Genomic DNA, 17,163 nt, shown 5'->3' with positions numbered 1-17,163 from the left:
TAGATAGACAGATTTACTCCCGGTAGGATGCGTTTAACCCGCATATTATGTTATTGTTATGTCCACATTTGAGATGTCTGAAATACTGGATAATCTATCTTTTTTTTTTGTTTAATTTTTTTTTTACTTTCCTCATTTAGGGTCATGAACTTATATGCAAATATTTCATCTTAATAAAGGTTTTACACCGTTCTTTGCTGTTTTTTTTGTGCATAGTTAAACTGTGCAAGTCATTTTGACCCATAAAATAACGGATGTACCTTTTTTCCAACATAAAAGGGGGGTTAATGATGCCCCTCCCCCTCGCACACACGGGCTACCATAAACTGTAAAGCACGCGCACAAATATTCCTAGTAAGAAGGTGAAGGTGAGGCAGAAACTCACAGCTAAAGAGTTCACGGCTAAGAAACCATGGCACGTAAGTATTAATAAACCACACTTAGAAGATATATTTGTACAGATAAAGAAGAAGAAAAGATTCAAGTCCTGGACTGAATGGAATGTTTTTCTTAACGCGTTTCCTCTTTTAAATCCAGAAGAGTTGTTGAGAGCCCGGCTTGGCCTCATCCAGGGAGTATCTGACGGTCTCCTAAAGGATCTTACTGATTGTCTCAGGGCTACAAACCCTCCAGTTCTTAATGAAAGGGAAGTAAATGAGATTCTTCAGGCTCACGCAGTGACGCAGGACAGAACTGGAAGACTTGTGGATATGGTGCGGAATAAAGGGGATCAGGCCAGTTTCATAATGATATCTGTTTTGGAACAAAGGGACAATCTGCTCGCCAGAAACCTGGGGCTTCTCACAGACTGCATTGAAGAAGCCAGAATGAATCGTGAGTCAAATCACTTAAAACTTTGTAAAACTTTATAAGTGAAGTTTATAATCATCCGTCATTATGTACATAATCATGCTTTGTCTACAGGGTGGGATCGCAGCAGTAATCCCTAATATGGCATTTGGAAGAGGGGAATCAAATCGAAAGTTAAACTAACAAGGAGGGTCGACTTTAGACTGTAGAAGAACATGGACCCAATTTTCTACAACATATTTTCTTTCCCAGAGCAGCCACACCAAAACGAATTTAATGTTGCTCAGTTGAAAAGATTATGTCTGTGTGAATCATTTATTACTAAATGACAAATAAAACACACTTTAGCAACCTGACCATGAACATATTGTGTTGTTTCTTTAAAAATGTCTCTCTTTCTACTTTTACTGTCCTGACGTACAGTATGAGCTGAATAATTTAATAAATAGAAACATTTGGCAGTAGGTTGTTAAATCTGGTTGAATCATTTTAAGTTTAAATTGTGGCACAAATAGAACTGAATAACCATTTGTGGGTATTACAAAATGCTATGACTCTAAACTTCTACAGGAGAAAAATGAAAATCATATTATGGGTACTGTAGCACCTACACTTTATTAATATATCAACGTTTGTAGATAACACTTTGGCTGTCATTATAAGCATTATATAGGCTCAGTCCTAACAGTTTCTGAGTGGCACCTCAGGACCTTTGCACATTTTCGTTAAAGTCTCTGTGCAATGAGGAAAAAAATACATAGGTGTTAATATGTATTTATTTTTGGTGGGATGTGCTTAATGATGCTGAAAGCCTAAACCACATTTCCTACAGCCCCTCACAAACAGACTACTGTAAACTGTAATGCACAAACGCACAGATATTCAGAATTGTTTATAGCGTGAACAAGTAATGACTGTTCACTAATGACAACATGGTTAACATTGCTAAGTGACATTAAAATCTCGTTGTGGTCTAAGCCAGAATCAGCGTCGGCATTATGGGCAGGCCTTGGGGGTCCAGACTCGTCCAAAAAGGTCACTGTGCCCCCTCAGCTGAATTCTTTCCCTGACAAATAAACAAAACTGAAATACTTTCACATATATAAGCAAAATTAAGTTACACAGTTTGGTAATGTGAGAGTTAAAACTGTAATGCATAATAAAGTACGAAACAGTGCTAGGTTGCATTTAGGAAACCATTTCTGACAATAAGTACCAACCCCCTCCCTAGCCTAGCCAATTACAAACAACTACCATATCTGCATTGTATGGTGCATTGAATGACCAGCTAATCAGTTAGTACATTACAAGGTTGAACTTATAGTTAATAGCGAGATCCAAAATCTAGTCAGCGTTCAATTAATATGGACATAAGACAGTGGGTTTGAGCAGCACCAACATCGGCAATAAATAATTGCAGTGACAATCAAGTTTAAGCAAAAGATTTGGCTAATAACAGCTCCATTATTAGTGCATCGGATCCTGACACACAGACAAGCTGCAGCGATGGAGGTAATGTTAGCATTACTGAGAACATTGATGCTGCCAGGCTAAGCGGCCGATGGAGACTGACATGTGCCCCGATGATTTGAGAGTGATTTGAGGGCATATGCAAGAGAAGAACCCTTCAAGTCTCTTTGGGATTAAAAAGAGGTTATTCATGCCATCATGCTATTACAAGTGAGAGTGGCTTGAATATTAATAATACCGGTGCATAAAAGTTCAGTCTTCTCAGTCCAAGTCAGTGTGGCTGGTCAATAGGGGGAGCTGGGGCACCGTTCTTTCAAGTTATCCAGAGAAACCTGTTAAACATAAGGTAAATATATATTGCAAAATAATTATGAAATAAAATTATTTAGTCATACTATTTACCTTTTAGTCATGTTAGCATTTATTAAAGAATTAAAAAATCTAAATTGTATTTCATTCATATCTGTCTGAAGTGTGCCGGCCAAATGAATGCATGTGTAGGTCCTTAAACTTCTGAAGAGCAGGTGACTTGAGGATGTTCTGTAATTGACTTGTTTCGTATTGTCGTAGGGGAACAGCTCCTTGCGCCCCAGACACTCACACTTTTGTTGTTAAGAATCAATGTTGTTTTTTAAGATATTTTTTCACCTCATGTAATTGGACTGTTCTCAATGAGTCTCTCTCCCACTCAGCAGCTTGCCAGCTGACCGGTACTACAAGAGATTGTTAACAAAGTAAATTTTCCATTTTTAGGTAAGCAGTGGTGATACATTGTTATATCACCTGTTATTTAACAATTACATTCAGTCCTGCATTACTAAAGGTGTGATTTTCAGTTTGTTTGTAACCTCCCCAAAATGTTTAGCACCAGCCATCACTGGTCCAAATGTGATCCAGCTTTCACTAGCAAAGGCTTCACTGACTGGAAACACAGCAGTGAAGTCTAATAAGGGGCTTAACAAATATGGGACTTCCAAGGAACATTTGGCCTGTTTCAGTGAGTGGAAAGAAAGAGAGCAAAGTATAGAGAAATGGAAACAAATCCCAATGCTAGTTAGTGCAGATCAGCTAAAGAAAAAAACCAAAACAAACAGTACTACTTTTAGTAGTACTGTTAATTGATGTCCTTGAATATTGATGTCATTGAGTTTGTAGTTTCTAACCTGTTGCCTTCATAGGGTAAATTAGATGTATTTGGTGATATATCAGCAAGAGGAAGTGGGCTTTTTCTATCTTTATTTTATTTAAGGATAGAAAAAAGCATAACCAGAGACCCCCAGTTGGCCCAAATTATGAAGTCGAATCCCCAACACGCTACTTACACAAGTCATGGGATGCAAAATAGATCTTATTTGCATAATGAGCAATTTTGTGACTGAAGTAATTGTGAAAGAAATTGGAGACTCTTGGTTCACAATAAAAAAAAGATGTAACAAGGTATCCTGCTGGAAAAAAATGTCTCCATAGTTATTCTTTTTTTCAACAAAGAAACAATGGAAATAACAGAATCTCTGCTTGTGATGGCCATCGCAGACATGCAACACTTTCTACAACTTTTTCTGTAAACCCACCAGTGCCACACATTACAGAGGTGAAAAACTGAAATGTTTGCTGGACCAGTGGGCTGCCTGTAGTGGCTCCATACTGTGGGCATATTGTGGGCCCATAATGGGCACCAGTGGGGCCCATCATATGCCCACACTTTGGGCTGGCTGTGGGATGCCCCACTGCAGCCCCACCTGGGCCTCATAGTGTGTGGCCCGCACATGCCCCACATGCGCCCCATAGCCTGTGTGGGGCCATTGCGGGCATACTATATACCTACACACTCTAGGCATACTGTAGGCTCACTGTGGGAGCACTGGGCATACTATGACCATACTGTAGGCACGGATCTGGGCCCACAGTTTACCCTTTGGGCATGTTCTGTGGGTCCTTAATAAATAACAAAATTAGTTTGGTCCTACTTTGCACCTGCAGTATACCACAACATTACTATTAATGCATATGCAGAAAAATTGCACTTGTAGACTAACTAAAACTTTGTTTAAATAAAAAACTAAGAAAACAAAAAATTAGTACAAAACAGAGCATGTGGACACTGAATGCTTTTTAGTAAACAGAATCACATATGAAGCACATTTTAAAACATAAAAAAGAACAAACATAGAACCACATTGTGCATGTGTGACCTGTCAGTGGTTTTATTGTTTATATCTATCTATCTATCTATCTATGTATCTATCTATCTATCTATCTATCTATCTATCTCTCTCTCTCTCTCTCTCTCTCTCTCTCTCTCTCTCTCTCTCTCTCTCTCTATATATATATATATATATATATATATATATATATATATATATATATATATATATATATAAACAATAAAACTACTGACAGGTGACACACACACACACACACACACACACACACACACACACACACACACACACTGTGATGTGTTCTTAATGTCTGTATAGAAGATTTGGCAATACAAATGTTAATATGTGGCAGGCCAATAAACCAACATTTGAATATGAATCTGACAGAGTCAGCTAGAGAGAGTGACATCATCATGTAGCGAACTAACGAAATTATATTATCCAAATGCATTGTTCAATTCATTTAATTATCTGTTAATTATCTATAGATTTATTTATGACTCATCCTTTCCATTGACGTGTGTGTTCAGACGACACGCCTATAGATCTGATCTAACAAGTTTACACAAACTTGTGGAGTGTGTTTCAGCTCGAGTGCACACTGTTATTAATGCAAAAAGGGGACATACCAAATATTAAGAAACTCTAAACTTCATGTAAATATTTATAAGATTCTACTTTTCACTGATGTTGTTAAGGATGAGATCATATGTAATGCAAACATTCGTGTTAAATTGATGAAATTACATCAAGTTGCTTTTTGGTCTTTCATTTGTTAAGTTGGTAGTAAATAATGATAACTTTGTATAACAAATATTACCACCTTTATTTAGCTGTATCTTATGTAACAGATACTTACACAATAGTTACAAAAGTGACGTGATTTTAATTTACATTTCCTATAAATAATATGACTCATTTGATTTTTCTGTTCTGCCATCAGCTGAGTGCAGAAGTTCCAAACAAGGGAAATTATATAATAACATCGATCATATTTACTGAAAAAGAAGAATGTGTATATTATAAACTACATGTATATAGTTCTTAACTGGTAATAATCAACCGTGTGTTTTAGCACTAAACGAAATACATGGCATTACATTATGTAAAGCAAATTGTATGTGAACTGGATGTTTTGAGTTATTGTATTTGTATTTCAGTTTTACACAAGTACTTCGCAAATATCAATTGTTTTAGTTTGAAATTTTAATTTAAAATACATTAAAATGTATTTTCCCTTGTATCATAGTCTCTTCATTCTGAACAACAACTAAGATAACATTATTAGCTTGTAGTACATGTAGTATTTTTATGTGCTAAATATATATAATATCGATGCAGTCATTAGCCTATAGCAGTTAGGGGAAAGTTCCAGTAAGCAAAATCACTTACTTACAATGAACATTTCCATTTAACAGTGGCCTAACCTAAACTAAGATTAAGTGATCAACCAGAAACAAAAACAAACACTGGTGTTGCTGGATTCTTGGTCCAAATTTTGCTCCTAAATTGCCTGTCTATTTTTTAAGGTAGGGCTCATAGTAAAGAGATATGTCAATACATTACACATTCCACTGTACAATAAGGGCGTGTTCACATTTGGGCAGAAGAATACTTGAGTCTGCACCTAGGACCAGTTCTGGGTTATTTCAGGGTGGGCTCATAATACCATAATTTTTCTGTATTCTAATTATTCTGTTGAGCTTCACATTTTTCTCCACACACACACACACACACACACACACACACACACACACACACACACACACACACACACACACACACACACATTCTAACACTTTAAGAACTGTTGAGTTGTGACTGTCTCTTCATTCTATACATTGATCATTGATAAGGCATCATGTTATGGAACAACAAAAGTGTCACATTTCCCCACAAAACAAGGATCTTTTGCTTTGTTTACAGCATATAAACAGTGCTTTTTCAGATTTTACACAGTAACTTACACTGTATCATTTTACAATGTTATAAAAATGCTGCATTAAATCAACAAATCATTAAAAGGCTGTATTTTTCAGTGTTGTATGATTACTTAGAAATTCTATTAAAAGTGCAGATTTTTTTGGTGACTACAGTTGGAGCTACAACGAGCCTGTCCTCTAAAACTGGTGATAGATTCCTATCATATTCCTCTCATCTCTTATCATTTCTTTAGGTCGTGGTAAGTGCATTCTAATGAAATTTTGGAGCCATTTGAACATCTGTGCTGCTTCCTTTATGTAGGTGTAATTATGAAAATGATCAAGTTCCCAACAAGGGAATATATAATAATGTTTATATTTACTAAAATAGAAGAAAGTTTATATATCATATCGTTAAATTATTGTTCCTTCATAAAACTTACATTTACAAATTTGCATTTACATTTATATATTTTCATTTAGCAGATACTTTTATCCAAAGCAACTTACAAATGAGGAAATGCAAGCAAAGCGATATATCAAGAGGAGAACAAGACAAGTAGTGCTACCATGGAAGATCTTTAATTGAGTTCTAGAAAAGCAAAGTGTACAGAGTAGAGGTGTAAGAGCCAGAATAAGTTTTTTTCAAATAATAAAAAAAAAGGATAATGTGGGGTTGGAATTTTAGAGGTTAGTTAAGTGCTCACTGAAGACGTAGGTCTTTAGCTGTTTTTTTGAAAATCGTGACAGATCCTGTGGTCCAGATTGAGGTTGGAAGTTCATTCCACCCCTGAGGGACAGTTACTGTGAAGGTTCTGGAAAGGGACCTTGAGCCACGCTGAGTAGGCACTACTAAGCGTCGGTTGTTAGTCGATCGCAAATTGCATGAGGGAACGTAAGCCTTCAGGAGAGTGTTGAGGTAGGGGGTAATGTTCTCGACAAGGTCTTGTAGGTGAGCATCAAGGCCTTGAATTTGATATGGGCAGCTACAGGAAGCCAGTGGAGGGAGATGAAGAGGGGTGTGACATCGGTCCTATTGGGCTGGTTGAAGACGAGGCGTGCTGCTGCATTCTGAATCATCCGAAGGGGTTTGAAGGAGCTCACTGGGAGGCTCAAGAGTAGTGCATTGCAGCAGGCCAGTTTTGAGATGACAATGCAGTTGTTGAAATGTGGTCTGTAAACGTCAAGTTGTCATCAAAAGTCACCCCAAGGTTCCTGGCTGTCCTGGTTGGCTTGAGTGTAATAGGCAATACTTATGTAGTGTCATAGCACTAAATGAAATACATGTCATTACATTTTTGAAAGAAAATAGTATATCAAATGGATGTTCATATGCATTTCAGTTTTACACAAGTACTTCATAAATATTGATTAGTTTGTTTTAGAATGAAATTTTAATTTAAAATTTGTTAAAACATATTTTTTTAATGAATCATAGTCTGTTCTTTCTTAACTACAATCAAGATAACATTATTAGCATTATTAGTATTATTATTAGATTATTACATTATTATTAGATGAACATTATTTGGTTTCTAGTAGTAGATCTAGTATTTTAATGGGCTAAATATAAAATATCAATAAGGTCATTAGCCTAGAGCAGTTAGGGTAAAGTTCCAGTAAACAAAATCATTTATGTACAATGAACATTTTTATTTAACAGTGGCCCAACCTGACTAAGATCAAGTGATCAACCAGCAACAAAAACGAACATTGGTGTTGCTGCATTCTTTGGTCCAAATTTAGTTCCTAAATTGTCTGTCTTTTTTTTTTAAGGCAGGGCTCATAGTAAAGAGATATGTCAATACCATGACATTACACATTCTAATGTACACTAAGGGCGTGTTCACACTTGGGCAGAATACTTGAGTCTGCACCTAGGACCAGTTTTCAGTCGGTTCAGGGAGGGGCTCAAAATAGATTTCTATAATGTCCTCAATTAATATCATTTCTTTATCTCCTATGGAACTCCTATGGAACCCAATTATCTGGGTTCCATCAATAGCTTTCTAGACATGTTATCACAACTTCCACATTGTCCACGTCTGATCTGTTGCTCAGTCTGGCACTAACCTCTCAGTTCATTGCTGAAAGGGTAATGCCCATATAGTGGCCATGTGGTTTTTCCCTCACCATTTTGAGCTCTATACACTACTGAGTTTGCAAAATTAGCTCAAGAGAAAATGCATACAGGGGCTAAAGTTGGGTTTCCTTCCTGTGTATCTGCATTATTGGAACCTCCCTTGGCACTACAAATGAATTACAAAGCACTGAGTAGAGGTCCTGTGGCTAAGCGTGTTGCTACTAGCTGCTTGTAGCTTGATAATTCACAACAGACTGGAGTTGAAGCTGAGTTTTCACAGCTACTCCCCCATTATTTCTGCCGAGGAAGAGAAAGGTAATTAATTTAGTTTTCACATCCCCTGGCATTCAAAATCTAGCTGGCCTGTGGCTTCATTCTACTAGACTATCACTAACAACAGAATGGGGTTGAATCTGTATATTCTCTGGTAATCTCATATTATCGCTCCCACACTGTTTTAAAAATGATATATTTTATTTTCTAAAATAAATAGTTTGGGAATTTTACACTGAATAAGATAATGATAATGAGTCTTTATTTATCACATATACATATGCACAGTGAAATTATTTTCTTCACATACTTTGGATCAGAGCAGCCATAATGCAGCACCCCTGGAGCAGAGAGGGTTAAGGGCCTTGCTCAAGGGCCCAACAGTGGCAGCTTGGCAGTGCTGGGGCTAGAAACCACAACCTTTGGATCAGTAACCCTGAGCCTTAACCACCAAGCCACCACTGCACCCTCAAGGTCTGTTTCTGCAAGAAAGGGGATTGGTTGAATCTGACCAATCACACTAGTGAGAATTTGTTTTTGCCATATGTTTTTGTGATAATAGTGAATTTATTTAATGGACCTACTTGAAATGTATATGTTTTTGTGAATGGTTCCTCCCAATACATGGCACATATGACTTTATTTAAAAATCCTGGAAGAAAAGGGGCTACCTGTTGGTCAGTTCAGGAATGACCATACACTATATAATATTCCATTAATAGCACAGTGAGTAATCACTGTCCATCAGTAGAGTCAGAATTAAAAGAGATTTAGAAAATTATAAAGGGGTTTCAGGCTCTGTCTGCAGTTACTTTGATTTACTTAGATTTGTTTAGCTGTGAGTCAAGAGCTGGGAATATTGTATTAATCTGTAAGATATTATGATGTATTATTATGCATAAAATGTAACATTTTTATTTTGAATGTTTAAAATGTTAACACGATATAAGTGTTGTAATTAATATTGTTGTTGAGTTTTGTAAATTATTACAGCAATGGTGCAGTGCTTTGTGCAATCATTATATATATACATAAACAACATGTTTTACCCTTTGTCTAGCTTAATGCTACATTCAAATGCAGAAAATTTTATTTGAAATAATAATAATAAAAAAACCCTAATACGTCATATTTCTGATTTGGGGGTGTGTGGCTAACACAGTAAACTTTATTAGGAAGTGTGTATTAATCTATTACTTCCATCCCATGTTTAATTGAAGACTTTCAGCTGCAAGGCATTCACCACTATTGTTGCCCTGGAGAGAGATACAGACAGGGAGACAAATACAGAAAAAGAAAAAAGTCTGCTGATGATGCCACTAAATTTACTGTAGTAACCATTTCAAACTAGTAAGAGGAAAGTCTACAATGGATCTAAAAAGTCTACACACCCCTGTTAAAATGGCATATCACGGTAGTATAACTGCTGTAAAAGTTAATTCTGGCTATGATAAAAAGGAGTCAGAACACACAGTGCATTGCAGCTTGTTGCGTATGGGGCTGCATAGCCGCAGACTGGTCAGAGTGCCCATGCTGACCCTTGTCCATTGCCAGAAGTGCCTACAAGTCCAATCCATAGAGGCCCCACTTCACAATTTACAGGATTTAATGGATCTGCTGCTAATCTTTTGGTGCCAGATACCATAGCACACCTTTAGAGCTCTTGTGGAGTCCATGCCTTGACGGGTCAGAGCTGTTACCACCTACACAAGGCAGGTGGTTATAATGCTATAAACTGACATAAACAAACATTTATGAAGTATGCACAATATAAAGTACACTGCAATGTTTTTCTTAAGCTTTGAATTCAGTACTAATACTTGAATCAATGGCCTGAAGTAATAAAGCATGAAAATTCTGTGGTTAATCTCATCATAACTATTAACATAACATTATTGCCTAAATAAGAAATATACTTTTGAACCTTGATACGTTTTGAACCCAATTTTTAACACTAAATCTGGAATTTGTCTTTCATATAGATTAGTCTTTACTATGCAAAAGAAAGTTATTTCTTATGCATATCTTAGCAAACCTTGTTTAGGCAAGGTTTAACTAATTATCTGAATGGAAATAGGACTAAAATGACTAAAATGAAAGTGAGGCTGAGTATGAACAGGTGTTGTGTCAATAGCATCAGTCTATGTCTATTCAGTCTATGTGTGCATTACAGCATTGAAAGGCACTACAGCTTTCTGACTGGATCAAACTGTGAATGTGTTTGTATTTGATTAGTAGCAGATAATTAAACCATAAGTTGGAGGTAACTAAGACTAACATTTAAAGAAGTATGTATATTAACAACCACAAATGTATGACAGTGAAGTGTGGGATCCAAATTGTAAGGGCCTGTCAATTGAATCCTGGTTGTGGTGCTAAAGAACTCAAGAACTTAACCACTGCTCCACAGGCTAGGCTGGACCAGGCTGAACTGCAGATAAACTCCTGGAGACTGAGATAAATATTTTAAAAATATTTTCTTCAGAAAGTTTCACCGAAAGAACAACAGAACAACAAGCACTTGAGAATAGAGGCAAAGGCAGGGGCTAGGTAATCACATGAAGAACACAAGGACTGAGCAACGAACTAAGAAAATGGAGGGTATAAATAGTCTAGTAAATCATGGGAAAACAATAACAAAGTCCAAAATATAGTCCAAAATATAGTCCAAAATCCGAACATACAAATGATGAATTCATCAAATGGTACAAATTTCAAACTGAGACCCTGCATGTAGAGTTCTGTAAAACCATCTCAAAGGTGCAAATGAACATCACAAACAATACATGCAGGGCAGAATTAAACCAATATACATTAATTATAAATACAAAAAAAAAAAGCTTTCAAATTTTGAAAAATCAGCAGCCCACACTCCTATCATAATAAAGCCCTGCAGTGACAGGTGTTGAGCAAAAACACCAGTCCCCTTATCCAAGTCCTAGTTCTTAAAGCCTGCTAACACTGCAAAGACTCAGGACTGGATGAAATCTGCAAACTTAATTAGAATCCACCAAATTACAAAAGAAAACTATGTGGCATATTGGGAAAGCCAAATTAATTACAAAATAAAATGCAGTGTTGTTTGGTGCTAAAAAACAGGACACCATGGCAGATTATCTGACTGCCATAGAGATGGGCAGAGACAGAAAATTCCTGCTACCCATTACACACAGTACTCACACACACACACACACACACACACACACACACACACACATACACACACACACACACGCACACACACACACACACACACACACACACACACATACGCACGCACGCATGCACACACACACACACACACACATACGCACGCACGCATGCACACACACACACACGCACACACACACATACACATATGCAGATTTTTTTCATGACTCATCCTTTCCACTGAAGCATGTGTTCAGATGACACTCTGATAGATCTGATCTAACATGGATCATCAGGTTTTACACAAACTTGTGGAGTCTGTTTCAGCTCGAGTGCACACTGTCATTAATGCAAAAAGGGGACATACCAAGTACTAAGATACTCTAAAACTCATGTAAATATTTATAAGTTTGTAAATATTTATAAATATATATAAAATTCCACTTTTCACTCAAGCTGTTGTTGAAGATATAATTTATAATGCAAACATTTGTGTTAAATTGATGAAATTAAAGCAATCTGCTTGTTTCCTTTACATTTGTTAAGTTGGCACTAAATAATTATAACTTTGTGTAATAAATATCGCCACCTTTATGTAGGTGTGTCTTACGTAACAGATACTTAAGCAGCAGTTACAGCAGTGACGTAATTTTACATTTCCTATAAATAGTATGGCTCATTTGATTTTTTTGTTCCGGCATCAGCTGAGTGTACAAGGTAAGTTCCATACAAGGGAAACTATGTAATAACATTTACTGAAGTAGAAATAGAGGAACCTGTACATTCTCTCTCTCTCTCTCTCTCTCTCTCTCTCTCTCTCTCTCTCTCTCTCTCTCTCTCGTTCTCTGTGTGTGTATATATATATATATATATATATATATATATATATATATATATATATATATATATATATATATATATATATATATAGAGAGAGAGAGAGAGAGATAGAGAGAGAGAGAGAGAGAGATAGCATTATGATTATTAAATTAACAGTTTTTGGTTTCTTGTAGTAGAGCTACTATTTGAATGTGTTTAATATAAAATATCAGTGGGGTCATTACTTACTTACATACATTAATCACTTACTTACAATTAACATTTTTATTTAACAGTTGCCCAACCTGAACGAAGATCAGTGCAAACAGTGGTGTTTCTGCATTCTTTGGTCCAAATTTGGCTCCCAAGTTGCCTGTCTATTTTTTTAAGGTAAGGCTCATAGTAAAGAGAGATGTCAATACCATGATATTACACATTCTACTGTACACTAAGGGTGTGTTCACACTTGGGCAGAATACTTGAGTCTGCACCTAGGACCAGTTTTGGGTCGGTTCAGGGAAGGGCTCAAAATCCCAAATTTGTTCCCATTTTTAAGGATTACTTCCAAACTATGGCTCGATTACAAAATTCCGCATAACATCTGTGCAAGCAAGTTTACATAATGATAAGCAGTAATGTCAGCTTCTTCTTTTTTAAATTGTTCATTCACTTCTTGTTTTGAAGGTCACTTCAAAGTAAGAACACTGTCTAATTTGCCATTCCATTGTAATAGTGTCTTCTGTTGAGCATCACACGTTTCTCAGTGAAATTCACACTTTCAAATAACACTGAGAGTTTTTACTTTACCGTGACACTTAAAAATTAACATTAAAAGATCTGATTGGCCTTTTTGTGACTACTATTGGAACTACAGGGATCCTGTGTTCTAAAACTGCCGATAGATTTCTATAATCTCCTCATCTTCTATCATTTCTTTATCTCCTACGGAACTCCTATGGAACCCAATTATCTCGGTTCCATCAGTAGCTTTCTAGACATATTAACTCCCACACTGTCCACGCCTGATCTGTTGCTCAGTCTGGCACTAACCTCTCAGTCAATTGCCGAATTTATAATGCCCCAATATTGGCAAATACTGCGCTCTGTAGATGGCTGAGTTTGCAAAATTAGCTGGACTGAACATTCATACAGAGCTGGAGTTGTGTTTCATTTGACGTCTGTGTATCTGTGTTATTGGGGCCTCCTCTGACACCATGGCTGTTATTACAAAGCTTTGAGTAGATGCCCTGTGTCTAAGCGTGTTGCTGCTTGAAGATTAATTATTAACAACAGTCTGGAGTTGAGCCAAGTTTTCTCAGCTACTCCCCCATTCTTTTTGCTGAGCAAGAGACAGGTAATTAATTAAGTATTCACATTCTATTAAGCTATCAATAAAACAGAATGGGGTTAGCTTTCACATCACCTGCCATCTGACTACTAGGGTAGGCTAAAATTAGGGTAAAACCAGAAACCAAATGAACTGTTGTAATCAGCCCTGGCCACAGGGAATTTCAGTGTGCCACAGTGTAAATATGATATTGAGAACATTTAAGGAGGTTTATACAACCTCTACTGCAACATGCTTGAACTCTGTGGTGTGCACCTTAGCTAACCTAATGGAATGTGAACAGGTCTGGCTGACTGCTTGCCTACTGTTGACACTTGAGTCACATCACTGGTGATTTCACTGTATAAAGCACTAATTCCTATTTCCTAGGTCAACCCACTACTTTGTGGGATGACCTCCAAAAGATACCCCCATAACATGAAAGAGCACCGTGGAGCCCATCAATGAAAGACAGGGGCTGCTGGCAGGACACTTTACTCATTGGATCATTGGGCAATTACTACTTCAGACCAGTGGGTCCTCTTGACAAGTTTGTGGGAGTGTAAACTGTTGGCTCCAGCCTACAAGGCTGAGTGTTTGGCCAATTTCCAGTCCAATCAATTTGCCACTCTGCTCCAATAAGTTACTTCTCTCTTGGGGAGAGTCACAATCAAAAAAATATACCCTCCTCTCAAAACAAAGGGTATGGTCCACAGCTCCACATACTTTCAAGTTTAGAAGAGAGGCTTTATATATGGTAATTGTATCAGATATTATTTATGTCGTGTAGCCACAAGACTAGGTCACATCTGTACGATGCATATTTTCATGTCCCCGTTCCTCTGCATATGCTTTTGGAGGTATGCATTTCAGAGACAGGTATTCCATATCCTACCCTTTGTCCTCACTCTAGCATCACACGTCTTCTGGAGACTGTAGGTCACACACATGGTGCTCAATCTCATAGTGAACTGGAAAAGATCCCTAGTATTGAAGCACCTCACACATAATCTTAAAGTAATCTACTAGAGACAATAATTTCAGAATAAATCAGAATATAATCAAGTCTAATAATATTTTTGTGAAGGTAGGAACATATCCAAATCTAATAATACTAACAATAATAAGAAGAAAGAATGACATTCATCATTACTCAACATTACCAATCAAATTCAAACATAATAATACAACATAAGAAAATCAAACTTGCATACCTGATAGAGAAAAACTACACACAGCAACTGTGTGGGAGATCTGCCTACAGATTCCCCAAATCTTTGGCCAGCTCTCCCCTAAATACCCAGATACTCTGTAGGTCCACCAAATGGTGTTGTTTGTGGTTAGAATTGGAATTTGGGCCAGTCTGTGGAAGGATGTATCTTATTTACATACAGGAGGTAATTTATGTGAAGGACCTGGGGAAGGTATGCCTTTAACGTCATGCAATATTTTTCTCTAGATCTTATGTAGTGATTTAAACTGCTGAATGAGACCGTATTTTCCAGAGTTTTTCTAGATCTAAATTATCTCAAAGGACATAATATAAAAATACTAATGGGGCCATTAGCGTAGCATAGAGGTTAAGAATCTCTTACATTGGAAACTTTTATTATTTTACAGTTGTCTGACCTGAGAACTGAGACAAGTGATTAAGGAACATCAAAACTGGTGTCTCTCTGCGTTCTGTGATCCAGTGTGGCCTCCAAAGCTGACTCTCCGGTCTTTACGGTAATATTGCCTTTAGATTGCAAATTGTCCTGTACACAAACATGATAAACATTATTAGGCAGTTCTCCTTAGTGAACTCATGAACCTATGCAGATTGTCTACAAATGTGTGTTTTCTGTTTTAAACTGATGCATAACCAATAAAGCACAAAAGCAGTTGTAATCTCTTTTATCTTTATGTAATTTTATAACGTTTTAGAAACGGATGCAAGTGCAGTTAAGAGCTTTATTGAAGAGAGAGATACAAATCCAAATCGAAAGGCAAAATACATGGTCATAAACAGGCAAATGGTCGGGCAAAAATCAAAGAGGATGAACTAGGCTAAGACAGGAATCGATAAACGAGGATGAGAACAGGAACAAAACTACGAAACAAAAACAAGGATCAAAAGGCATGATACTGTACAAACACTCATGATACTTCGCCATGAACAAAGGCACACGATAGTTTTAAATACTTAACGTAATCGAAGGTAGAGCATAAACAGCTGTGAATAATAATGACACGTGAGGGAGACATCCAATAATGTAACAGGGGTGGAGACAAGTCATAAACCATAACAAAACACATGTGTAGAAAGTGAACAAAGTCACTGATAAACCCAGAAGAGCGTGCTGTTGTGCTTCGAGCAGTTGAGGGGAAATCCGTGACATGCTGTTTGATCCTTGCTATAAACATATATAACATACAATAGACAAAAATATTAAAATAACTGTGATTTTAATTGTGTATTTTATTTACAGAGGTCCAATCATTAATCATGATGCCCCAAGAAAAAACAAGCCTCCGTTTTGTCACCTGGAACACTAATGGTATAAGAAGCCCAGATGAAAAGTTTTCAAATGTGTTGCGCAGTGTCCGTAAAATTCAGGCTGATATTGTCTTTATACAAGAGACACATGTTGGGTCAAATTCTTACCACATCTTGACAGACTTGGTAACAATTCCTTCTCGTAAAGATTGGAATGTCTACTTCACTGTCCACAGTCCTATAAGCAAATGAGTTGCAATACTGATAAAAAACAGCATACCATTTGAGTACATATGCCATGATGAAGATTGTAGTGGCGGTTACATTGTGCTCTTCTGTCATCTGTATGGTGAACTGCACACTCTTGTTAATGTGTACAATCATAAGGCAGACAGACTTGTCTTAGGTAGATTAAAAGAATATTTGTTGGAGACAGCTGAGGGTGTGCTAGTGGTTGGAGGTGATTTCAACACAGTTTTACATCCCAGCTTTGATCAGAGTTCTTCAACTTTAAGGCCTTCAACATTTAGAGATGTTTTAGAAGACTTTACTGTTTCTCTGAATCTCAGAGACACCTGGTCATACTTACGCTATGCTGATGAGGGCTTTACACGAAGTCAGAATGAGAATCACTCCAGAATAGACATGTTTTTCTTGCACAATGACAC

At 37.0% G+C, this 17,163-nt stretch overlaps 2 protein-coding genes across 2 annotated transcripts in view; both read left to right on the top strand.

Moving 5' to 3' along the window:
• Positions 1-270: 270 nt before the first annotated feature.
• On the top strand, positions 271-1,166 carry LOC108265809 (caspase-1-A). The gene is made up of 3 exons (XM_017468516.3): positions 271-419; positions 538-834; positions 925-1,166. The coding sequence occupies exons 1-3, from the start codon at positions 413-415 to the stop codon at positions 948-950; spliced, it is 330 nt and encodes a 109-aa protein (XP_017324005.1). The 5' UTR covers positions 271-412; the 3' UTR covers positions 951-1,166.
• An 11,823-nt stretch (positions 1,167-12,989) lies between these two features.
• Positions 12,990-17,163, top strand: part of LOC108279266 (uncharacterized) — a 202,246-nt gene continuing 198,072 nt past the window's right edge. The window contains exon 1 of the mRNA XM_053680275.1: positions 12,990-13,079. The gene's annotated coding sequence lies outside the window, so the exon portion shown is untranslated. The remainder of the gene's footprint in view (positions 13,080-17,163) is intronic.

This window comes from Ictalurus punctatus, chromosome 1 (assembly GCF_001660625.3).
Source record: "Ictalurus punctatus breed USDA103 chromosome 1, Coco_2.0, whole genome shotgun sequence".
NCBI classification, from domain to species: Eukaryota; Metazoa; Chordata; class Actinopteri; order Siluriformes; family Ictaluridae; genus Ictalurus; species Ictalurus punctatus.
This window is presented reverse-complemented; position numbering and strand designations above follow the sequence as displayed.

What these genes read in the sequence shown, in the direction of transcription:
- LOC108265809 (XM_017468516.3), top strand. An exon ending in TGAAGAAGCCAGAATGAATC is followed by an intron (nt 835 to 924) that starts GTGAGTCAAATC and finishes CTTTGTCTACAG; the next exon opens with GGTGGGATCGCAGCAGTAAT.